This window comes from Poromitra crassiceps (assembly GCF_964638095.1).
Source record: "Poromitra crassiceps genome assembly, chromosome: 13".
NCBI classification, from domain to species: Eukaryota; Metazoa; Chordata; class Actinopteri; order Beryciformes; family Melamphaidae; genus Poromitra; species Poromitra crassiceps.
Window position 1 is genome coordinate 41,193,809 of NC_139644.1, and position 25,818 is coordinate 41,219,626.

Below are 25,818 nucleotides of genomic sequence, written 5' to 3' on the forward strand. Positions count from 1 at the left end.
ATTGTGTGTCAGGTGGCCTCTCTGTGTGTGTTGCATTATGTGTCAGGTGACCTCTCTGTGTGTGTTGCATTATGTGTCAGGTGACCTCTCTGTGTGTGTTGCATTATGTGTCAGGTGACCTCTCTGTGTGTGTTGCATTGTGTGTCAGGTGACCTCTCTGTGTGTGTTGCATTGTGGGTCAGGTGACCTCTCTGTGTGTGTTGCATTGTGTGTCAGGTGACCTCTCTGTGTGTGTTGCATTGTGTGTCAGGTGGCCTCTCTGTGTGTGTTGCATTGTGTGTCAGGTGACCTCTCTGTGTGTGTTGCATTGTGTGTCAGGTGACCTCTCTGTGTGTGTTGCATTATGTGTCAGGTGACCTCTCTGTGTGTGTTGCATTGTGTGTCAGGTGGTCTCTCTGTGTGTGTTGCATTGTGTGTCAGGTGACCTCTCTGTGTGTGTTGCATTGTGGGTCAGGTGGCCTCTCTGTGTGAGGAGCAGCGTCTGCTGACTGAGGCTCTCAGGGCCCATGAGCCCTTCTGTCCCATCATGCACTGTATTGTAGCGTTTCAGGTAATCCAAGTATTACCTGTAATGTGATGTGCAATAGAAGTGTCTAGATTGCACCTAGGAACTAATGTGTGTGGGTGTGTTCCTAGGGGGAAGGGGGTATATAGGACCAGCGGCCGGGGGCCGGGAGGTCAGTCAGGCCATGTGGGCGAGCTGACCGGGTGGTTGCAGAGCTAGCAGCGAAGCTAGCTGCTAGGAGCTATATTGTGAAGACAAGAATAAAAAGCCTGTACCAACTTCAAGTCTCCAGTTCCTTGGACGAATACCAGAACGTTACAGTATTGTAGGCAGAGAGATAACAGACTATCTGTATTGTAGGCAGAGAGATAACAGACTATCTGTATTGTAGGCAGAGAAATAACAGACTATCTGTATTGTAGGCAGAGAGATAACAGACTATCTGTATTGTAGGCAGAGAGATAACAGACTATCTGTATTGTAGGCAGAGAGATAACAGACTATCTGTATTGTAGGCAGAGAGATAACATGACTATCTGTACTGTAGGTAGAGAGATAACAGACTATCTGTATTGTAGGCAGAGAGATAACAGACTATCTGTATTGTAGGCAGAGAAATAACAGACTATCTGTATTGTAGGCAGAGAGATAACAGACTATCTGTATTGTAGGCAGAGAGATAACAGACTGTATTGTAGGCAGAGAGATAACAGACTGTATTGTAGGCAGAGAGATAACAGACTGTATTGTAGGCAGAGAGATAACAGACTATCTGTATTGTAGGCAGAGAGATAACAGACTATCTGTATTGTAGGCAGAGAGATAACAGACTATCTGTATTGTAGGCAGAGAGATAACAGACTATCTGTATTGTAGGCAGAGAGATAACAGTCTATCTGTATTGTAGGCAGATAGATAACAGACTATCTGTATTGTAGGTAGAGAGATAACAGACTATCTGTATTGTAGGCAGAGAGATAACAGACTATCTGTATTGTAGGCAGAGAGATAACAGACTGTCTGTATTGTAGGCAGAGAGATAACAGACTATCTGTATTGTAGGCAGAGAGATAACAGACTATCTGTATTGTAGGCAGAGAGATAACAGACTATCTGTATTGTAGGCAGAGAGATAACAGACTGTCTGTATTGTAGGCAGAGAGATAACAGACTATCTGTATTGTAGGCAGAGAGATAACAGACTATCTGTATTGTAGGCAGAGAGATAACAGACTGTATTGTAGGCAGAGAGATAACAGACTGTATTGTAGGCAGAGAGATAACAGACTGTATTGTAGGCAGAGAGATAACAGACTATCTGTATTGTAGGCAGAGAGATAACAGACTATCTGTATTGTAGGCAGAGAGATAACAGACTATCTGTATTGTAGGCAGAGAGATAACAGACTATCTGTATTGTAGGCAGAGAGATAACAGACTATCTGTATTTGTAGGCAGAGAGATAACAGACTGTATTGTAGGCAGAGAGATAACAGACTGTCTGTATTGTAGGCAGAGAGATAACAGTCTATCTGTATTGTAGGCAGATAGATAACAGACTATCTGTATTGTAGGTAGAGAGATAACAGACTATCTGTATTGTAGGCAGAGAGATAACAGACTATCTGTATTGTAGGCAGAGAGATAACAGACTGTCTGTATTGTAGGCAGAGAGATAACAGACTATCTGTATTGTAGGCAGAGAGATAACAGACTATCTGTATTGTAGGCAGAGAGATAACAGACTATCTGTATTGTAGGCAGAGAGATAACAGACTGTCTGTATTGTAGGCAGAGAGATAACAGACTATCTGTATTGTAGGCAGAGAGATAACAGACGATCTGTATTGTAGGCAGAGAGATAACAGACTGTATTTGTAGGCAGAGAGATAACAGTGAAACGATGATCAAAACATTGATTCTTCTACATTCTCCAGTTAGTCCAGGAGCCATGGGGTTGAACCTCGCTTCGTCGGATAAAGTTTTTTTCTCTGCTGATTCTTGTAGTTTGGGGGTGCCTATTCAAAATACAGGAGGGTGCCCGGTGAGCACCCTTGAGCATTTTCAGATATTAACCTCTTAATTGCCAAAATTCCAGAAAAATAGGGATTTATGGAATTTCATGCAAAATACTCAAATCAAATGCATCCAATTTGTTTTCTCCAATATTCATAAAGGAGGTCATGTACAATGTATTTCATTCCACATGACATAATATTAAGCCTTTTAGGCCGTGCCAGCAAAACCAACTGTTTATGACTATAGGGGTTGTGCTGGATAAGAACATCCATTGAGCCTTTGCCCATTGGCATGTAGAGATTCAGAGTAGATGATACACTCTGGGAGGTGTGAAGGGCACATTTTGCTGCTGATGGTCTGATGGTAGTTAAGCCTATTTGGATCTTGAGCGTCCTACCCTGAAACATGCACAGAACATTGTGCATGGCAAACCAGGCACTCCACAGTTGCACTTATTGGAGTTAAAAGGGTGTTGCAGCCACACCTGGATCATCAGCAAAATGTAGTCTGGGACAAGTTTGCAATCTTCCGGTAGAGTGGTTGGGCTCAGTGACCTGTTGCATGCGTCTTTTTTTCCATCCAAATGCCTCAGTGTGCAATGCTAGTGGCAGATTTACATTGATATTTCAATATATTGCTTGAAAGTGGGCCCTCTTAGCATTCTCAATGAATGCTTCATTCGCTGGTGGCAGAGCAGCTACGTTTGGAGCAGACATGTGTCCTTTCCCATTCTTTTCCTCCCAGACAAGTAGCCTTGTGTGTGACATGTGACTGTCCGACACAGTCCAGGTGGGCGTACTAGGCGCGGTTGATCAGGGAGATGACGGCATGCTCAACACCAAGTCGGGAGTGGTAGGTGAACTGGAGGGGGTCCAAGAATGAATGAATGAATGAATGAATGAATGAATGAATGAATGAATGAATGAATGAATGAATGAATGAATGAATGAATGAATTGGCCATGGGCCGGAGCAGCAGGACAAGTTTCTCCAGGCTCTTCATGATGTGGGAGGTCAAAGCCAGCGCACTGCCTGTAGTCCTTGGAGCCACTGGGACATGGTGTCTTCAGCACAGGAACAATGCAGGACATCTTCCACAGCAGCACTTTGGAGCAGCTCATGTTGAAAACGCATTGGAGCACTCCACACAGCTGGGGGTCACAAGCTTTGTGCACTGGGGCTGAGCCACGGGGGCAGGGAATGGCACCTTCACTGGAGGGGAGGGGCTGTAGGGAGGGGGAGGGGTAGGCCAATCAGACTAGGAGCCCAGCCGGTAGGAGTGAGTCAACACAGAGCCACAAGCCTAGCCTCTAGTCTAGAGGAAACACACAACATTGATGCAGTCGAGAGAGGCCAGAGTTTTTCCATCAAAGAAAACAGAGCAACGGTGAGTAGCCTACAGCAATAGTGACTGTTTAAACAATAACACCAAACCTTACATTACATGACATTATGTCATTTGGCACACACTTTTATCCAAAGCGACTTACAATATCACATTTTGTCAACAATAGAGAAATCAACTATGCAACACAATCTGACAGCTACAACTTTTTGAAGGAATAGAGTAGCACTTGTAGAAAGTAGGCTAATCAGATGTTTTTAGAGAGAGATACAGACAGACAGACAAACAGACAGACAGACAGACAGACAGACAGACAGACAGACAGACAGACAGACAGTTATTGTTATTGTACATTTATTATAATTGTATTCTTCTTCTGTTATTGTTCATGTTTGCTTTGGCAATATAAGCACTGTCTTTGCATGGCAATAAAGCTAATTGAAATTGAAATTGATAGAGAGAGAGGGCAGGCGGACCCTGAAAAGGTGTGTTTTTAGTCTTTGCTTTGATGGGCAGTGATTCAGCCGTCCTGATCGAAGGGGGGGGGGGGGCTCGTTCCACACCATTGTGGTGCCAGCCAGCCAGGGACGAGAAGAGTCGCGATCGGGATGAGCAACCTTTGAGCCAACGTAGCGGTGGAGGGGCAAGGCGTCCTGCACTGGTGGAGGAGCGGAGGCCGAGAGACCGGCGAGAGGTTTGGAGCCCGAGCATAGTTTGTAGCTACAGAGGAGCTGTCTGGTGTGTGTGCTGCCCCTTAGGTCAGTAGCCTACCAGCGTCTTGAATTTGATGCGTGCCGAGATGGGAAGCCAGTGAAGGTCCCGGAAGAGGGGAGTGACATGAGAAACATGTTCAGTTACAGGCGGCGGTTTGGACTGCACAGGCTACTGCAGGGATACTCAACTTGCTTTGCCCAGGGGCCACTTTTGAGAAATGATAGAAGGCCAGGGGCCAGTTAATAAACAAACAATATACATTTTTCTGTAGCGGATTGTAGGTTTTTGGGGTGTCAGCCAGAGTTTAATCTGACAATGTTGTGCACACCAGATAGTTAATGGTTAAGTTAGTAGCTACATAGCCTACATAAGTGCCTGGGTAGCAAGCAGACGGCTGTATTTGACAATTTAGCAGCTAAATCATAGATTATTGAAAGATATTCCATCTTCCAGACTGAAATGCTATAACAGAAGTGGAGTATTGACCAGAATGACATGAACATTTGGACACTTATTCAGCGGGTATCTTGCATGTTGCGTTCAGGTGCACTGTAAAAAAATGGAAAATGGAAAATGGAATTGAAAAAATAAATAAAAAATAAAATGTTTTGTTGCAATTCCATCGCGGTGACAGGTGACCTCTCTGTGTGTGTTGCATTGTGTGTCAGGTGACCTCTCTGTGTGTGTTGCATTGTGTGTCAGGTGGTCTCTCTGTGTGTGTTGCATTGTGTGTCAGGTGACCTCTCTGTGTGTGTTGCATTGTGTGTCAGGTGGCCTCTCTGTGTGTGTTGCATTATGTGTCAGGTGGCCTCTCTGTGTGTGTTGCATTGTGTGTCAGGTGGTCTCTCTGTGTGTGTTGCATTGTGTGTCAGGTGACCTCTCTGTGTGTGTTGCATTGTGGGTCAGGTGACCTCTCTGTGTGTGTTGCATTGTGTGTCAGGTGACCTCTCTGTGTGTGTTGCATTATGTGTCAGGTGGCCTCTCTGTGTGTGTTGCATTATGTGTCAGGTGACCTCTCTGTGTGTGTTGCATTGTGTGTCAGGTGACCTCTCTGTGTGTGTTGCATTGTGGGTCAGGTGACCTCTCTGTGTGTGTTGCATTGTGTGTCAGGTGACCTCTCTGTGTGTGTTGCATTATGGGTCAGGTGGCCTCTCTGTGTGTTGCATTGTGTGTCAGGTGACCTCTCTGTGTGTGTTGCATTGTGTGTCAGGTGGCCTCTCTGTGTGTGTTGCATTGTGTGTCAGGTGACCTCTCTGTGTGTGTTGCATTGTGTGTCAGGTGACCTCTCTGTGTGTGTTGCATTATGGGTCAGGTGGCCTCTCTGTGTGTGTTGCATTGTGTGTCAGGTGACCTCTCTGTGTGTGTTGCATTGTGGGTCAGGTGGCCTCTCTCTGTGTGTTGCATTGTGTGTCAGGTGGCCTCTCTGTGTGTGTTGCATTGTGTGTCAGGTGGCCTCTCTGTGTGTGTTGCATTGTGTGTCAGGTGACCTCTCTGTGTGTGTTGCATTGTGTGTCAGGTGGTCTCTCTGTGTGTGTTGCATTGTGTGTCAGGTGGCCTCTCTGTGTGTGTTGCATTGTGTGCCAGGTGGTCTCTCTGTGTGTGTTGCATTGTGTGTCAGGTGGCCTCTCTGTGTGTTGCATTGTGTGTCAGGTGACCTCTCTGTGTGTGTTGCATTATGTGTCAGGTGACCTCTCTGTGTGTGTTGCATTGTGGGTCAGGTGGCCTCTCTGTGTGTGTTGCATTATGTGTCAGGTGGCCTCTCTGTGTGTGTTGCATTGTGTGCCAGGTGGTCTCTCTGTGTGTGTTGCATTATGTGTCAGGTGACCTCTCTGTGTGTGTTGCATTGTGGGTCAGGTGGCCTCTCTGTGTGAGGAGCAGCGTCTGCTGACTGAGGCTCTCAGGGCCCATGAGCCCTTCTGTCCCATCATGCACTGTATTGTAGCGTTTCAGGTAATCCAAGTATTACCTGTAATGTGATGTGCAATAGAAGTGTCTAGATTGCAGCTAGGAACTATTGTGTGTGGGTGTGTTCCTAGGGGGAAGGGGGTATATAGGACCAGCGGCCGGGGGCCGGGAGGTCAGTCAGGCCATGTGGGCGAGCTGACCGGGTGGTTGCAGAGCTAGCAGCGAAGCTAGCTGCTAGGAGCTATATTGTGAAGACAAGAATAAAAAGCCTGTACCAACTTCAAGTCTCCAGTTCCTTGGACGAATACCAGAACGTTACATTGGTGTCAGCAAGTAAAGCGGTAACGCCTCTGATTCGGCCGAGATGAGAGAGGGTGAGAAGGAACGGCAAAAGAGACTGGGTGGTGCGGTTTTTGGGCTCTAGATCTAGCGCTAGTAAGTTAGCTACCAGGGGTGCTAACTGCTAACTGCTAGCCGCTAAGACCACGTGCGATGGTGCGCGGAGAATGGCCATCGGTGAACGGGAGGAAAGGAGAGCTGACGGCGGGGATCAGCTCGATGCTGGCGGGCATGGAGGCCCGTGTGTTGAGAGAGGTCGGACGGCTGGTGGAAGAGACTCCTGCCTGGGCAGTAGAGGTGATGCGGGCGCTGCGGGAAGTCATGCAGCGGGTGGACTTGATGAGCGCGGAGGTAATGCAGCGGGGAGAGCGGCCGGAGGAGCCACGGAAGAGACTGTGTTGGACCTGCGGTGAGCCGGGCCACGTAACGAGGTGGTGCCGAGGCGGTCCCGGGAGTCGGACCGGGTATGCGGGACAACGACATGGACAGCAGGGAGCCTGCTGGGCATGCGGCGAGATTGGACACCTGGCTAGAGAGTGTCAAAAGGCTGTCGGGGACCGGAGGGCAGCGGGAGAAGAGAGACGTGCAGGCGGCGGGCAGGTGAGACTCTGCTGGACTTGCCAGTCACCGGAGCACTTGGCCAGGGACTGCACTGGGAGTGTGGAGGCCGGAGGTGAGACACGGGCTGGGGAGAGTGTGAGCAGCCGGGGAGAAGAGAACGTTGCGACGGATAGGAGAACGGTGCTGCAGGGGAACAGCCAGAGGGAAGAGAGGGACATCGTCTGCAGCGTTGTTACAGTCGGGAGAGCGACGCTCGTGTCTCCGAGTGAGCGAAGGGGGTTACCGCCGGGGGAACCGGCCCAGCCTAACCGCTATACACCCCCTAACGTTGCACTGCGGAGAGCCGAGGGGAAGATCGACGCCGGTGGTGTTCGCTCTGCTGTCCTCAACCCTGGAGGAGGGGGACGGAAAAACGAGCGGAGAGCCGAGGGGAAGATCGACGCCGGTGGTGTTCGCTCTGCTGTCCTCAACCCTGGAGGAGGGGGACAGAAAAACGAGCGAGTGCGAGGCCGGGAGGACGACGCCAGGGTCATCTGGAGAGTCGACGGGCGCGAGTGGAGACCGGAGGACGAGGATGTCGATCCGGTGCTCGTTCGTGCATTTGGCTACTGGAACAAACAAAAGGGGGGACAGAAAAGAGTGCTTCAGGTGGGACAGAAGCTGGGAAAAGGGGGGGATGGAAATGGGGTTTAAAAGAAAAGTTAAGGAAAATGTGGGGGCTTGTGTTTAATTGAAATGTGGGGGTTATTGTTGAATGGGAAATGTGGGTTGAATTTAAATGTGTGAAAAAGAAAGGAAATAATGGGAAAACTAGACATTATGGAGTGCCTAATGGGAAACTAGACATTATGGGGGTACCTAATGGAAAACTAGACATTACGGAGTACCTAATGAAAACTGGACATTATGACGGGGGTGCTGAAAAGAAAAGACTGTTTGTTGGGGAATTAGAATTTGATGTGGTGATGGGAAAATTGTTGTGTTGGGTGTGTTTTGGTACAGGGGGATGTGTGTGGGTTGTGCATGTCGCGTGGAAGCGACATTAAAGTTGGGTGGGGGAAATGTAGCGTTTCAGGTAATCCAAGTATTACCTGTAATGTGATGTGCAATAGAAGTGTCTAGATTGCACCTAGGAACTAATGTGTGTGGGTGTGTTCCTAGGGGGAAGGGGGTATATAGGACCAGCGGCCGGGGGCCGGGAGGTCAGTCAGGCCATGTGGGCGAGCTGACCGGGTGGTTGCAGAGCTAGCAGCGAAGCTAGCTGCTAGGAGCTATATTGTGAAGACAAGAATAAAAAGCCTGTACCAACTTCAAGTCTCCAGTTCCTTGGACGAATACCAGAACGTTACAGTATTGTAGGCAGAGAGATAACAGACTATCTGTATTGTAGGCAGAGAGATAACAGACTATCTGTATTGTAGGCAGAGAAATAACAGACTATCTGTATTGTAGGCAGAGAGATAACAGACTATCTGTATTGTAGGCAGAGAGATAACAGACTATCTGTATTGTAGGTAGAGAGATAACAGACTATCTGTATTGTAGGCAGAGAGATAACAGACTGTATTGTAGGCAGAGAGATAACAGACTGTATTGTAGGCAGAGAGATAACAGACTATCTGTATTGTAGGCAGAGAGATAACAGACTGTATTGTAGGCAGAGAGATAACAGACTGTATTGTAGGCAGAGAGATAACAGACTGTATTGTAGGCAGAGAGATAACAGACTATCTGTATTGTAGGCAGAGAGATAACAGACTATCTGTATTGTAGGCAGAGAGATAACAGACTGTCTGTATTGTAGGCAGAGAGATAACAGACTATCTGTATTGTAGGCAGAGAGATAACAGACTATCTGTATTGTAGGCAGAGAGATAACAGACTATCTGTATTGTAGGCAGAGAGATAACAGACTGTCTGTATTGTAGGCAGAGAGATAACAGACTATCTGTATTGTAGGCAGAGAGATAACAGACTATCTGTATTGTAGGCAGAGAGATAACAGACTATCTGTATTGTAGGCAGAGAGATAACAGACTGTATTGTAGGCAGAGAGATAACAGACTATCTGTATTGTAGGCAGAGAGATAACAGACTATCTGTATTGTAGGCAGAGAGATAACAGACTATCTGTATTGTAGGCAGAGAGATAACAGACTGTATTGTAGGCAGATAGATAACAGACTGTATTGTAGGCAGAGAGATAACAGACTGTATTGTAGGCAGAGAGATAACAGACTATCTGTATTGTAGGCAGAGAGATAACAGACTATCTGTATTGTAGGCAGAGAGATAACAGACTATCTGTATTGTAGGCAGAGAGATAACAGACTATCTGTATTGTAGGCAGAGAGATAACAGACTATCTGTATTGTAGGCAGAGAGATAACAGACTATCTGTATTGTAGGTAGAGAGATAACAGACTATCTGTATTGTAGGCAGAGAGATAACAGACTATCTGTATTGTAGGCAGATAGATAACAGACTATCTGTATTGTAGGTAGAGAGATAACAGACTATCTGTATTGTAGGCAGAGAGATAACAGACTATCTGTATTGTAGGCAGAGAGATAACAGACTGTCTGTATTGTAGGCAGAGAGATAACAGACTATCTGTATTGTAGGCAGAGAGATAACAGACTATCTGTATTGTAGGCAGAGAGATAACAGACTATCTGTATTGTAGGCAGAGAGATAACAGACTGTCTGTATTGTAGGCAGAGAGATAACAGACTATCTGTATTGTAGGCAGAGAGATAACAGACGATCTGTATTGTAGGCAGAGAGATAACAGACTGTATTTGTAGGCAGAGAGATAACAGTGAAACGATGATCAAAACATTGATTCTTCTACATTCTCCAGTTAGTCCAGGAGCCATGGGGTTGAACCTCGCTTCGTCGGATACAGTTTTTTTCTCTGCTGATTCTTGTAGTTTGGGGGTACCTATTCAAAATACAGGAGGGTGCCCGGTGAGCACCCTTGAGCATTTTCAGATATTAACCTCTTAATTGCCAAAATTCCAGAAAAATAGGGATTTATGGAATTTCATGCAAAATACTCAAATCAAATGCATCCAATTTGTTTTCTCCAATATTCATAAAGGAGGTAATGTACAATGTATTTCATTCCACATGACATAATATTAAGCCTTTTAGGCCGTGCCAGCAAAACCAACTGTTTATGACTATAGGGGTTGTGCTGGATGAGAACATCCATTGAGCCTTGGAATGTAGAGATTCAGAGTAGATGATACACTCTGGGAGGTGTGAAGGGCACATTTTGCTGCTGATGGTCTGATGGTAGTTAAGCCTATTTGGATCTTGAGCGTCCTACCCTGAAACATGCACAGAACATTGTGCATGGCAAACCAGGCACTCCACAGTTGCACTTATTGGAGTTAAAAGGGTGTTGCAGCCACACCTGATCATCAGCAAAATGTAGTCTGGGACAAGTTTGCAATCTTCCGGTAGAGTGGTTGGGCTCAGTGACCTGTTGCATGCGTCTTTTTTTCCATCCAAATGCCTCAGTGTGCAATGCTAGTGGCAGATTTACATTGATATTTCAATATATTGCTTGAAAGTGGGCCCTCTTAGCATTCTCAATGAATGCTTCATTCGCTGGTGGCAGAGCAGCTACGTTTGGAGCAGACATGTGTCCTTTCCCATTCTTTTCCTCCCAGACAAGTAGCCTTGTGTGTGACATGTGACTGTCCGACACAGTCCAGGTGGGCGTACTAGGCGCGGTTGATCAGGGAGATGACGGCATGCTCAACACCAAGTCGGGAGTGGTAGGTGAACTGGAGGGGGTCCAAGAATGAATGAATGAATGAATGAATGAATGAATGAATGAATGAATGAATGAATGAATGAATGAATGAATGAATGAATTGGCCATGGGCCGGAGCAGCAGGACAAGTTTCTCCAGGCTCTTCATGATGTGGGAGGTCAAAGCCAGCGCACTGCCTGTAGTCCTTGGAGCCACTGGGACATGGTGTCTTCAGCACAGGAACAATGCAGGACATCTTCCACAGCAGCACTTTGGAGCAGCTCATGTTGAAAACGCATTGGAGCACTCCACACAGCTGGGGGTCACAAGCTTTGTGCACTGGGGCTGAGCCACGGGGGCAGGGAATGGCACCTTCACTGGAGGGGAGGGGCTGTAGGGAGGGGGAGGGGTAGGCCAATCAGACTAGGAGCCCAGCCGGTAGGAGTGAGTCAACACAGAGCCACAAGCCTAGCCTCTAGTCTAGAGGAAACACACAACATTGATGCAGTCGAGAGAGGCCAGAGTTTTTCCATCAAAGAAAACAGAGCAACGGTGAGTAGCCTACAGCAATAGTGACTGTTTAAACAATAACACCAAACCTTACATTACATGACATTATGTCATTTGGCACACACTTTTATCCAAAGCGACTTACAATATCACATTTTGTCAACAATAGAGAAATCAACTATGCAACACAATCTGACAGCTACAACTTTTTGAAGGAATAGAGTAGCACTTGTAGAAAGTAGGCTAATCAGATGTTTTTAGAGAGAGATACAGACAGACAGACAAACAGACAGACAGACAGACAGACAGACAGACAGACAGACAGACAGACAGACAGACAGTTATTGTTATTGTACATTTATTATAATTGTATTCTTCTTCTGTTATTGTTCATGTTTGCTTTGGCAATATAAGCACTGTCTTTGCATGGCAATAAAGCTAATTGAAATTGAAATTGATAGAGAGAGAGGGCAGGCGGACCCTGAAAAGGTGTGTTTTTAGTCTTTGCTTTGATGGGCAGTGATTCAGCCGTCCTGATCGAAGGGGGGGGGGGGGGGGCTCGTTCCACACCATTGTGGTGCCAGCCAGCCAGGGACGAGAAGAGTCGCGATCGGGATGAGCAACCTTTGAGCCAACGTAGCGGTGGAGGGGCAAGGCGTCCTGCACTGGTGGAGGAGCGGAGGCCGAGAGACCGGCGAGAGGTTTGGAGCCCGAGCATAGTTTGTAGCTACAGAGGAGCTGTCTGGTGTGTGTGCTGCCCCTTAGGTCAGTAGCCTACCAGCGTCTTGAATTTGATGCGTGCCGAGATGGGAAGCCAGTGAAGGTCCCGGAAGAGGGGAGTGACATGAGAAACATGTTCAGTTACAGGCGGCGGTTTGGACTGCACAGGCTACTGCAGGGATACTCAACTTGCTTTGCCCAGGGGCCACTTTTGAGAAATGATAGAAGGCCAGGGGCCAGTTAATAAACAAACAATATACATTTTTCTGTAGCGGATTGTAGGTTTTTGGGGTGTCAGCCAGAGTTTAATCTGACAATGTTGTGCACACCAGATAGTTAATGGTTAAGTTAGTAGCTACATAGCCTACATAAGTGCCTGGGTAGCAAGCAGACGGCTGTATTTGACAATTTAGCAGCTAAATCATAGATTATTGAAAGATATTCCATCTTCCAGACTGAAATGCTATAACAGAAGTGGAGTATTGACCAGAATGACATGAACATTTGGACACTTATTCAGCGGGTATCTTGCATGTTGCGTTCAGGTGCACTGTAAAAAAATGGAAAATGGAAAATGGAATTGAAAAAATAAATAAAAAATAAAATGTTTTGTTGCAATTCCATCGCGGGCCACACATGTGGACACGCATGTGGCCCGCGGGCCGCCAGTTGAGTATCACTGGGCTACTGTATCGTTAAGGCTGTGTGATTCCCTCGTTTGTCTCATGTGCTTTGTGTTGTCTAGTTATGTTCCCTTAGTTTTAGTTAACACATTGTTTTATTGGTGTAGGATTCTTCCTGCCAAAATAGCCTATATGAGGGGAGTCATACACCAAATTCATATAGGCTACTATTAAGGCTAAATTAAAACACTGGGAACTGAGAACCTCGGCCACAGCTATATCTATGTGCGATCGGGCTGAAACTTTCAGGGAATGTAAAGAGCACCCATGCGAGTTTTTAAAATAGCCTACCTAATGATGTGATGTCATCAGTGATGCCATCAGTGATGATTGTCTGCTTCTTGATGATGTGTAAAGAGGTTTGTTGTATCAGCCTACTGCATGTTCACCTGTAATTATATGACATCATCACTGTCGCATCCTCACTGTAATTATGACATCATCAGTGTCGACTCCTCAATGATGACAACATCACACGACTCCTCACTGTAATTATGTTATCAGTGATGTCACCAGTGATGATGTCATCCAGTGTAGGAATTTAGCCATGCAGGGCCAAGGGCAAAAATGCCCCCAAGAAATCTCAGAATGCCCCATGATCCAGGGGCAACAATTGCCCCCAAGATTTTGATTATTTTCTTTTCATTCAATTAATTTAATTTCCATGTCCATCTGTAACACACACTCAGCAGCACCTACAAGCTGGTTGCCAGAAGAAGAAGACGAAGAACAACACCACACTCACACAAACAGCACTGTTGTTCACACGAGGCCAGGGGTTCCCAACCTTTTTTGGCTTGAGACCCCACTTTGACGTTCCAAAAATCTAGGGACCCCCCAAATTTGGTACAACATTGGCATCAGTGACCTCATCAGTGACATCATCAATGATGTCACATGTAACAGTATGCTGGCAGTATCAGTATTCCCCCCCTCCCCCCCATCCTCCTCTTCGGTAGTTTTAAATTGTGTGTGGTGTTAAAAAAATAAAATACAAATAATCCACTTGGGGCCACGAGTCACAACCCCAAGGTTGGGAACCATTGCACATTATGCACTAATTCCTTTTTTTAAGTGCCCCCAAAATGCCCCCAGTTTTTAGACAGTGGGGCAAAAGTTCCCCCGCAAAATATTTTTAAAATTTCCTGCACTGATTTCACCAGTGATGTAATCCTTCCTAGCTGAGCAGACTGGGTGGGTCTAACTCCCAGGGGGAGGTCCAACTCCGACGGGGGAAGGGGGCAGACTGTTATTTCTAGTTTGTGGTTGCATCTGTATCGTTTGTGTCCCCCTGTTTATCGTTGATGTTGACATAAGTGTGTGTGTGTGTGTGTGTGTGTGTGTGTGTGTGCGTGCGTGCGTGCGTGCGTCTCTGTCTGTCTCCAGGTGTTTGGCAGCAGCACCCCAGCTCTTCCTGACAGGAAGGAAAGCCCCAGCAGGTGGACCCCGTGCCTCCATAAAGAAACGCTCTGGCAGAGTGAGTTATGAATGATCAGGGTAACAACAGAGTGGGTGATGAATGATCAGGGTAATAACAGAGTGGGTTATGAATGATCAGGGTAATAACAGAGTGGGTTATGAATGATCAGGGTAACAACGGAGTGGGTTATGAATGATCAGGGTAACAACAGAGTGGGTTATGAATGATCAGGGTAACAACAGAGTGGGTTATGAATGATCAGGGTAATAACAGAGTGGGTTATGAATGATCAGGGTAACAACGGAGTGGGTTATGAATGATCAGGGTAACAACAGAGTGGGTTATGAATGATCAGGGTAACAACAGAGTGGGTTATGAATGATCAGGGTAACAACAGAGTGGGTGATGAATGATCAGGGTAACAACAGAGTGGGTTATGAATGATCAGGGTAACAACAGAGTGGGTGATGAATGATCAGGGTAACAACAGAGTGGGTTATGAATGATCAGGGTAACAACAGAGTGGGTTATGAATGATCAGGGTAACAACAGAGTGGGTTATGAATGATCAGGGTAACAACAGAGTGAGTTATGAATGATCAGGGTAACAACAGAGTGGGTTATGAATGATCAGGGTAACAACAGAGTGGGTGATGAATGATCAGGGTAACAACAGAGTGGGTTATGAATGATCAGGGTAACAACAGAGTGAGTTATGAATGATCAGGGTAACAACAGAGTGGGTTATGAATGATCAGGGTAACAACAGAGTGGGTTATGAATGATCAGGGTAACAACAGAGTGGGTTATGAATGATCAGGGTAACAACAGAGTGGGTTATGAATGATCAGGGTAACAACAGAGTGGGTTATGAATGATCATTAATGATCAGGGTAACAACAGAGTGGGTTATGAATGATCAGGGTAATAACAGAGTGGGTTATGAATGATCAGGGTAATAACAGAGTGGGTTATGAATGATCAGGGTAACAACGGAGTGGGTTATGAATGATCAGGGTAACAACAGAGTGGGTTATGAATGATCAGGGTAACAACAGAGTGGGTTATGAATGATCAGGGTAACAACAGAGTGGGTGATGAATGATCAGGGTAACAACAGAGTGGGTTATGAATGATCAGGGTAACAACAGAGTGAGTTATGAATGATCAGGGTAACAACAGAGTGGGTTATGAATGATCAGGGTAATAACAGAGTGGGTGATGAATGATCAGGGTAACAACAGAGTGGGTTATGAATGATCAGGGTAACAACAGAGTGAGTTATGAATGATCAGGGTAACAACAGAGTGGGTTATGAATGATCAGGGTAACAACAGAGTGGGTTATGAATGATCAGGGTAACAACAGAGTGGGTGATGAATGATCAGGGTAACAACGGAGAGGAGGGTGAGAATAGCTGGACGGAGGACAGTCATGACTGGGGGTCTGAACCTGTTCCACAGACCGCGTCCAGACAGCACAGAGACATGGAGGACTTGGACAACACAGACCACTCCTCTGGTAACACAGACACCCGTGATAAGAGTCCGATTCTATAACGCTTTTTCAATCCCTTACTTTATCAGGAAAAGAGCACTTTCATTATGTGATGGAGTATGATTTTGATCGTTGTTATTTTTCTCCACCTGCACATTTATTGTCTTTAGCTGATGCAGGTAAATCTGATTGCGATGCAAACAGTACATGATATCGATGATGTTGAGTGATCTGACAAGACATGTTTTTATTTTCATCACAAGTGGTTGACGTCAGTCACAGAAGTATCCAAGACCATCAGACCAAAAACAAATGCACACGAGAAAAGCCTTTTTACACCAATTCAAATGATTTAGGATTAAAAACACTGTAAAGTCATTGGTTTATCATCACTGTTGTTTTAACATGATATCTTTTGTAATTCCTGTAGTGCCACAGGCAGAGTTTATACTGATTGAGGACAGCGATGACGGTGATGACGTTGTTGTTGTTGGTGGTGAGACATCAGTAACACAAAACAGAGCAGCACCACAGGTATAACACCTATAAAAGCCTCAAAGGTTGATATTAAATGTAGTATTAAATTTAGTATGTGCTTCTCAAAATGTGTTGTGGGATTATATTGCTGTAGCTAGTATTTTTTTTTGGGGGGGGGGGGGGTCATCGAGCATGCTTTTTTAAAACTTACTGATAACGAATTCTCATCCTTTAACATCCTGTTTTACATTGCTGTTGCTACGTAGGCACTATTGTATAAGTTCCTTAGTAAGACACCAATATAAGTTCATAAGAGATAAGACTAATATATTAGGGAATTGGCCCAACAAGGTTTATTAAGAACTTTATAAAAACTCTATCTTAAGAGCAATATTGTGAACAGTTAACAGTTAAAATAGGGTTTTGATAGATAACTTTGCATGACATTCAGCCTCTCTTATTACTGTGTGTGTGTGTGTGTGTGTGTGTGTGTGTGTGTGTGTGTGTGTGTGTGTGTGTGTGTGTGTGTGTGTGTGTGTGTGTGTGTGTGTGTGTGTGTGTGTGTGCGTGTGTGTGCGTGCGTGTGTGCGTGCAGGACAGCTGTGGCTATGGGAAAGGGGAGCTGGTATGGGGCCAGATGCAGGATTTCTCCGCCTGGCCGGGGGTCGTCATACCCCAAACCAAAGTGTCAGCTCCAGGGATCAGGATGGTGGAGTGGTACGGAGAGGGCATGTGCTCTCAGGTGAGCTGGAGGACAGAAGGATCATGGATGGAGGATATATAATAATATAGATAGCAAAAGCTGTGACTTTGTGCCTATTGCATGACTGTCGGAAGAGAGCTACTTAAAAATATAAAACTAGTGACAAAGCTACTTCGTTTCCCCATGTTCACCCCAAGTACCGTAAATTCCGGACTATAAGGCGCACCGGTATATAAGCCGCAGCACCAAAATTGACTGTTTTTTACATATATAAGCCGCACCGGACTATAAGCCGCGGGTGTTTTGATGTTTAATTACCATATGTAAGGGTTCATGCACAGAGAGGAATGTCGGGAAAGAGATGGCTGTTTGGGGAAGCTCCCATTTATTAACATTTCAACAAAATCTGCATTACGGTAGGCTACTATACCTCCACGCTGTCAGGATCCACTGGCAAACTTGAGCGAAAGTTGCTTTTCGCATGCGACCAGTTTTGGTGAATGATTTATCGCCGCTCGTCATCCACGCCTCCCACTGAATGCGTAGTGCCACTTTGAACGCACGATTGACACTGATGTCAAGTGGCTGCAGATGCTTCGTTGTGCCCCCAGGAATCACAGCTGGAATGGAGTTTGTGGTCTTGATGGCTGCTTTCACGGAATCTGTTATATGAGCCCTCATGCTGTCGAGAACGAGCAAAGCTTTTTTTTGGTGAAAGAATCCTCCAGGGCGCTTGACGTAGCACTCAGCCAGCCACTCCTTCATGACACTTTCCATCATCCACCCTTTCTTGTTGACTCTGAGGCATATCCCACTGGGAATTTTCTCTTTCGGCATCGTAATCCGCTTAAAAATCACCATTGGCGGCAGCTTTACTCCAGATGCAGAGCAGGAATTCGTTCTCTCGTGCCCAGTGGTTCTCAATGTGATCGACGATTCACCTTTCTTGTTAACAGTCCGAGTGAGTGGCAGGTCGAACGTCAAAGGCACTTCATCCATATTTATGATCTGCTCCGGTTCGATGGAATATTCCTTGATCTTCCTTTGTGTGAATTCGCCGAGTGGCCGTTTGCTTACCGTAATTACCATATGTAAGGGGTCACGCACAGAGGGGATTGTCGGGAAAGAGATGGCTGTTTGAGGAAGCTCCCATTTACCGTATTACCGTAACATTTCAACAAAACAACATAACACAACACCACCTTTGTTTATTTTTACAGTGCACACAGTGTCCGCGGTGTGGTGAAAAGAGGGCAAGAGAGGAAATTAAAACAGAAGTGGATTTATAGTTAGAAAGAGTGCTAAAAAAGAGAGATTTTATTTGTATTTTTTTATTTTTTTTCTGAAAAAATCCATAGATAAGCCGCACCGTTATATAAGCCGCAGGGCCAAAAAACGGGGAAAAAGCCGCGGCTTATAGTCCGGAATTTACGGTATACTGTAGCACATTTGAACAGAATGATTATTGATTGAATGTTGCTTAATGTTGTCACACTTTTCTCCACTGTATTATTGGGTCTGATTAGCAGATCAGTATACAGCATCTCCGACCGTTCGCTGCCTTCGCCATGTGTTTCTGTGTCGACTCCCTCGCCACCATCGCCATCTACCAAGAAGCCATCCTCAAGTCGCTGCAGGTGTGTGTGTGTGTGTGTGTGTGTGTGTGTGTGTGTGTGTGTGTGTGTGTGTGTGTGTGACATTTCCTGACATGCAGGGGCGGGACTTTTGGAGCATGGATCACACCCACCAGAGTCCCCCCTGTGACTTGAAATGTCTGCATGTGTTTTTCCTTCCATGTGTGTTGCATTTATTAGGGATACACGATATATCCGCAATCGTATTGATATCGGCCAATCTTAGTAATTTTTTAATATATCTGTATCGGTCCAATGAGCAAAATAACAGCAATGTTAATATCAGTTGTCGTATCGGCCAAAATGTTCATATTGAGAGGAAACAATGCGGTAAATCTGTGATTTATGTATGGGCTTTTCAAAATGTTTTGGAAATAAAGATAGGCATTACTTTTTAAAATTCACAGAGTTTACATGTGTTTTTCAGTATGGACAACATTTGATTGTCATAGATCAAATTTTTTTTACAGATCAGATCGACATCAGTAAATATCGGTTATCGGCCAGAACGGCAATGCCAATATCGGTATCGGCCACAATTTTCATATTCATGTGTGCGTGTGTGTGTGTCCCGTATCAGCTGGCGGCTCTGCGCTGTAAGAAGCAGTTTGTGTGTGGAGAGGACAAAGAGGAGCTGCTGAGCGTGATGTTGGACTGGGCCTTCGGAGGCTTCCAGCCGTCAGGACCGGACGGATTCAAACCAGCAGCAGCCAAGAACGGTACAAACACTACACATTGTTTTCTCTACAAGAACACAACTAATTAGAGACTAGTGTTTGAATACTAATTCAACAATAATTAAGTTGCACACATTCAGAGCCACACTGAAGATATCATGTGTTGACAAATGTTCTATAAACGCCATTTCAATCATGAGAGACAGTGAATCCTTTAAGTAAAATGATGGTTTATTATACAGACGATATAATGAAATCCAGATGATAATGTAATGGAAGGGCATGGCCCTCAGCAGCATTTAGATCCCCGTAGAGCTAGTCCAGGGGTGCCCAAATTCTTTCCCATGAAGGGCCAAAACTCAATCTGGGTGGAGGGCCGAGGGCCAAAAATAAACGTTGTGGAATTACATTAAAATGTATTGTGTTTTATAGAAAATTAACATTCTAAATCTAAAATAACATATTATAATAATCTACTTTTTATCTGTTTGGTAATTGTAATAATTTGCAATTGGTTATATATATTTAAAAAAACATCTGCATTTGTGGGGAGCTTAAACATTTAATCAGTAAACACCCAGTTAAAAACAGTTGTATTTTCCACCTTTGTAATCAAGAGAGAAATTTGACTTAATTCACAACTTGAAAAATCCTCAAGGTACTTTGAAAATCAGCTTTATTGTCCATCTTTTGTAAACAATTTGCCATGACAATTTGCAGGGATGCAATCTCAGGAATGAACACAGTATCCGCAGCCACATTCAGACACTGTTTCACAAAGTCACCACATGAAAAAGCTCGTCCACCCTTTGCAATCAGTGCAGATATCTGATAACTTGCCCGAGTTGCATTCTGGATAAAACCTTTAATGTTGCTAAAGGTTAGTGCAGTGGTTCATAATGTTGCTAAAGGTTAGTGCAGTGGTTCATAATGTTGCTAAAGGTTAGTGCAGTGGTTCATAATGTTGCTAAAGGTTAGGCAGTGGTTCATAATGTTGCTAAAGGTTAGTGCAGTGGTTCCCAACCTTGGGGTCATGACTCGTGACCCCAAGTGGGATCGCCTGGAATTCAAATGGGGTTGCCGGTATATTTTTTTTCTTTTAAAATGTGTACCACCACACAATTTAAAACTACCACGTGTGAAATTAGGGCCACATGTGAAAAATGTATTTGAGTTCTATGTCAGGAGTCTGAGAATAAAGTCAGAATTCGGGGGGTGTTTGGGGGTAGAATTCTGAGTTTAAAAACTCTGAAAAAGAAAAAAGTCAGAATTAAGATCAAAAGTCAGTATTCTCAGATTAAAAACAGAATTCGAAAGAAAAAAGTCAGCATACATGTGACATCATTGATGATGTCACTGATATTACCAATGTTGTACCGAATCTTTTGCCCTTGCCCCTGGCTAAATTCCTACACTGGATGAATCTGTGAAGACTGGGCAGAGACGGGGAGGTGGAGGGGTGCGCGTTGACAGCGGCATGAAGTTTGAGCAGACTAGAGTGGATAGAGAGACCCATATTTAAAAAGCCAGCAGTGCGATGATTGGCTACCATGGAGGTGTGTAGCTATGCTATTGGATAGAAGTGACCAGCTGATGTGAGCAGCTGAGTCGATAGACCCTTCTCCCGGGGGCCATTTTGTGTCGAAAAGGCAGGGTAAACATAGGTGAAAGCAAAACACTAATGAGGGTTTCAAACTTCCATGATTGGAATTTGGAAACCCTCATTAATGTTTTGCTTGCACCTGTGTTTATTCTGCCTTTTCGACACAAAATGCCCCCCGTGAAAAGGGTCTATTGACACCAATTGAAGTATATGTGAGAGCATGCAAAGGAAATGTGCAGGGCAGAGTGGAATGAGTATAGTGCAGGGGTGGGCAACATTGTTTTCCTGAGGGCCATACTGACTTACATCAAGTAAGCGAAGGGCCACACATTGGAGATTATACCTGCCAACACTCCTGATTTTCGCGGGAGTCTCCCTATTTTTAACCCTCTCTCCCGTTGCGATTGGTAATTTCTTGTTAATCTCCTGATATAATAGTGATACAAATCCAATGGCTGTAGCAGATGAGATTTATTAACATAATTCTGGCTTTTATTGAGTTTTTGGGGGTGGTTTTGTTTGTCTTTGAGTCCGGCCCTGGGGCCACATTTTGCCCATAGAGTCTAAGCCCCAGGCCCCAGGGCCGCAAGAAATGACTGTAGAACAGTCTGGGAATGTTCAGGACTTCACTGCATGTTAGAAATGTCTTTGGTCAGCCCTGAGCTAGATAGAAGAATACACATTCTATATCCTTGTATTAACAAGACTGGACAAGGTCCAACAGTCACAATTGTGATGATCTTCTGCCCAGGTGTTTCCAAAGCAAACAAGAGGCCAAAGATGAAGAAACTGAAGAAACATCTCTTCCTGAAAGCCACTTTCCCTCCTAAGGACCCCACGAGCAGCCAGAAGGACAACGCCTATTTGGGGCTGAAAGACGTGTCTGTCTCTTTGAAGAGACTGTCTTTCAACCACGCAGACAAATCCTTCCCTACAGGAGGAAAAGGAGGCGTGGGAGAAGGAAGAAAGGGAGAACAAACCTCACGGGAAGAAGGGAGCGGGTTCGTGGGAAAAGGCACCAAGGAAGGCAAAAAAGCAAAGGGATCCAGAGGAGGGTGGGGAGGAGAGAGGGGGAAAGGAGGGATGGGAGGATGGGAGGTGGAGGATGACGATTCGGGAGGAAGAGGAGGGAAAGGCAAGAAAGGGGAGAAGCGTCAGAGGAAGAAAAGTGCTCTTGTTTGTGAGTTTGATGATCGATCGCCTGCGTGCAAGAAGAAGGTCTACTCCACCAAAGTCTACAATAAGGTGAAGGAGTCAACCACTGTCTACCAGCAGCCTGACCAGAAACAAAGAGGTACTAAACTACATTTTACAACCTTAAATCACAAAATTATACACTGTGTTGTGAAGAATTTTGGCTGTGGGGATTAAAGTCGAGCCGAACCCAAGAATGACTTTTCTTTTCTTTTAGTTCAAATACCTGGGTATGCAGTGCACCTATTTAATAATGTATGCAAAACAAATCACAACAATCTAATTTCTTTAGTTTTTCACACTTTTTCACATCAAAAGTTCGTTTTTCAAGATTTCATTGATAACAGTATAATTTACAGTTTGCTGATGTCACCTTGTACTATCATATTTCTACCCCATTTCAACCAATCGTATCACGAAATGCAGCTGTCAATCAAATCTCGAAAATGGCGCCTATAGTGCCTGTCATCTGCCAGAATTGCTATCCCATAAACTAACTACTAACTTGGCCAATTGTTAGAAACAGGAACAAAAAATAAAAAGTATAATCTCTAAGAATGCAAAGAAATGTAACTGGCTCGTTAAAACGCGCATTCCAGGGATATCGTATCGTTACAGCAGCGATAATGGCGCGCGCATCCGAGAGCTTGGTTGTCAGGGGTTGCACCTCGGAGATTCCAGGCCGACGTGCTGCACTCTCCGCTCAGCAACACGAAGGCAGCTGGTTGCCTGTGGCTCGCTGAGCTCCACTCCTCTCGTCAAAAGGCTCTAACCGAGGGGAGCGCCGCAACACACTGAATCCCACTCGATTTGGAGGCGGAACACGCCAGGATTGGCCAAAGCCCAATCCAGTCCCCAGAATTGTCAAATAAAATCATCGACATGATACTATGACCCGCCTCTCAACCTGTCATCTTAGACAAACTATGTTTTCAGTCTGAAACCTACTCATTATGCACGTGACGAACAGGTTCAGTTCGACTTTAAGCCTTTGATATTCGGGTTTTCTGCTCAAGCCATCAGGCGATGCTGCCAACCCTAGTTTAGTGCAAACTAGACTGCCAGAAAAACTCAACTCGGCTAAATGAACATTTAGAGAGCAATGTTAATAATGGCTGAACACTGTATGGACCTCTGGATTGACTACTAATCACAATTCACTTTGAATTCATTGTTGTCTTGCAGAGGAAACCATTCGTAGCATCATGGAAAACAAACTGGATATTGAAGGTGGGTGTTGTTTGTGTGTGTGTGTGTGTGTGTGTGTGTGTGTGTGTGTGTGTGTGTGTGTGTGTGTGTGTGTGCGTGTTCGTGTGCGTGCGTTGATATATACTCATGATATATCGGTGCCGATCAATTATCGGACGATAATTGGAAATGTATATCGGCTATACTGTAATATATATTATAGCCGATATCTATACAAAACGAGTTAAAAAAAATCCTTTGGATAGTTTTAGTCATAAAATCACATAGTCTATTATGCCTTTTGTCATTGTGTTTTATCTGCAGACTAAGCAGCCATACACTATCTGATTACTTTTTCAGTAACAAGTAATGTAAACAGTAATCAGATTACAGTTACTAATCGAAATAACTCGGAGTTACTTTTTTTCTTTTCTTTTCTTGTTTTTCTTAAGCAGAAAAAACTAAAGAAAAACTCAGGATGAGTCAGGAGAGACCATATATTGCTCTGTTTATATATATATATATATACATGCATATATACACGCACTCGCACACATACACACACACACACACACACACACACACACACACACACACACACACACACACACACACACACACACACACTATATCCCATCACATCAGGTTTGAAAGGCTGCAATGTGTACAGTTATGCAGTTTGGCTGATTGTGGACTCCTGTATTTCATTCCACTAAAGTGGATTCAGTTTTAAAAGGAGCTGGTTTGGTTGTATGTCACTTTTTCAGGTGTAAAAACGAAAGAAAAAGTAACTAGTAAGAACATAACTACTAATGTAACTAAAGTAATTAGTAACTTTTATGACTTTTAATAAGTAATCAGTAACTAATTACATTTCCCAAATAACTTGCCCAACACTGCATCTTGATAACTTGTATTTAATACATTGACTGTCTGATTTGACAGATTGTGTCAGATTCTTAAGAAAAATGCTCTATAAAAGCCAAAGTATGAAGTTTTTGGATGTACTTAAAGGAGAGTTCAGGTTTTTGATTTTTAACTCACCCTGAAAAGAAAATTTCCAAATCCATCCACCACAACGCAGTAACGAGCCCAGCCACGGCCTGAAATCTGAAAATAGGGTCCAGGTTGTAAAAAACTGAATTCTCCTTTCAAATAAAGGGACATTTAAAGAGTCAGAACTGTTCTTTGTTTTTGTTGTATCACAATAGTGATCAGTTAGATGTTGTTAGGTCAGAGCTGTGGGATATTACATCATCCATATTTGCTCACCAGCCTACATCTTAGCCTTTCTTACCATCATCATCAGGTGTGCAAACTATTAGGGGTGTGCCGATTAAGCGTATAATCGATGCATCGCGATTAGTCACGTGACGATTAAAATCGATTCACAATGTTCGATTATCGATTTGCAAAAAATTGCATTTTTTTTTGCAATTTTTTTTGCAATTTTTTTTTTTTTGCTTTATTTGCAAAAAATACAGTATTTCGCCCGGAAAGCAGTTCCTTAACTGTAAAACGAGACCAAAACCGAAGTACTGGAAACTGGAATCACTGAAGAAATCATGCAGGGTGGCTGTAACATGTGATGCGTGGACTTCAGTCGCAACTGAAGATAATGGAGGTACATTTGTTTGTTTACTTTAATTAATGGATACTGACAAATATACCTTGCTTAAAAAAAATCCTGTTTGGTGAAAAAGATGCATCGAAAATCGTGATTAATCGTAATTGTTTAATAATCGAATTGTAGCACCCTTAATCGTAATCGAATCGAATCGTGAGGTGCCTAAGGTGGCACACCCCTACAAACTATAGGTCATGAACTTCAGATGGCATTTTATGTCATACATATTTGCATTTTTGCATTTTTATTGTCTTAATTGGATTACAATCGCATTTTTCCTATACATATGTAACCATGTTTACTCCCCCCCCCCTCTGTATCCTGTCCCATCCTGCAGCTTTCTGTCTGTGTTGTGGAATGGAAGGCATTGAGATCTCCCACCCCCTCTTTGAAGGCAGCCTCTGCTTGAAGTGTAAAGTAAGGAACTATCAACTTCAACCAACTGTAAATACTTCTGTTTGCACTGGAAATGTGTCTAGAAACGCAGACCTAAAGTGTTGAACTCATCGCTGTATTCCCTGTCTGCCTGCCTGTAACACTGCATCTGTCTGTCTGCCTGCCTGTAACACTGCATCTGTCTGTCTGCCTGCCTGTAACACTGCATCTGTCTGTCTGCCTGCCTGTAACACTGCATCTGTCTGTCTGTCTGCCTGTAACACTGCATCTGTCTGTCTGTCTGCCTGTAACACTGCATCTGTCTGTCTGCCTGCCTGTAACACTGCATCTGTCTG

The 25,818-nt window shown here is 44.5% G+C and overlaps 1 protein-coding gene across 1 annotated transcript in view; it reads left to right on the forward strand.

Annotated features, from left to right (window-relative positions):
- LOC310788564 (DNA (cytosine-5)-methyltransferase 3B-like) overlaps nucleotides 1-25,818 on the forward strand; it is a gene marked incomplete at both ends in the record, with an annotated part of 66,851 nt that overhangs the window by 28,152 nt on the left and 12,881 nt on the right. Inside the window, 7 exons of the mRNA XM_083650097.1 lie at nucleotides 455-550; nucleotides 6,437-6,532; nucleotides 17,057-17,203; nucleotides 18,694-18,801; nucleotides 19,379-19,517; nucleotides 21,830-22,372; nucleotides 25,425-25,504. Coding sequence (XP_083506223.1) covers nucleotides 455-550; nucleotides 6,437-6,532; nucleotides 17,057-17,203; nucleotides 18,694-18,801; nucleotides 19,379-19,517; nucleotides 21,830-22,372; nucleotides 25,425-25,504 — 1,209 coding nt within the window. The remainder of the gene's footprint in view (nucleotides 1-454; nucleotides 551-6,436; nucleotides 6,533-17,056; nucleotides 17,204-18,693; nucleotides 18,802-19,378; nucleotides 19,518-21,829; nucleotides 22,373-25,424; nucleotides 25,505-25,818) is intronic.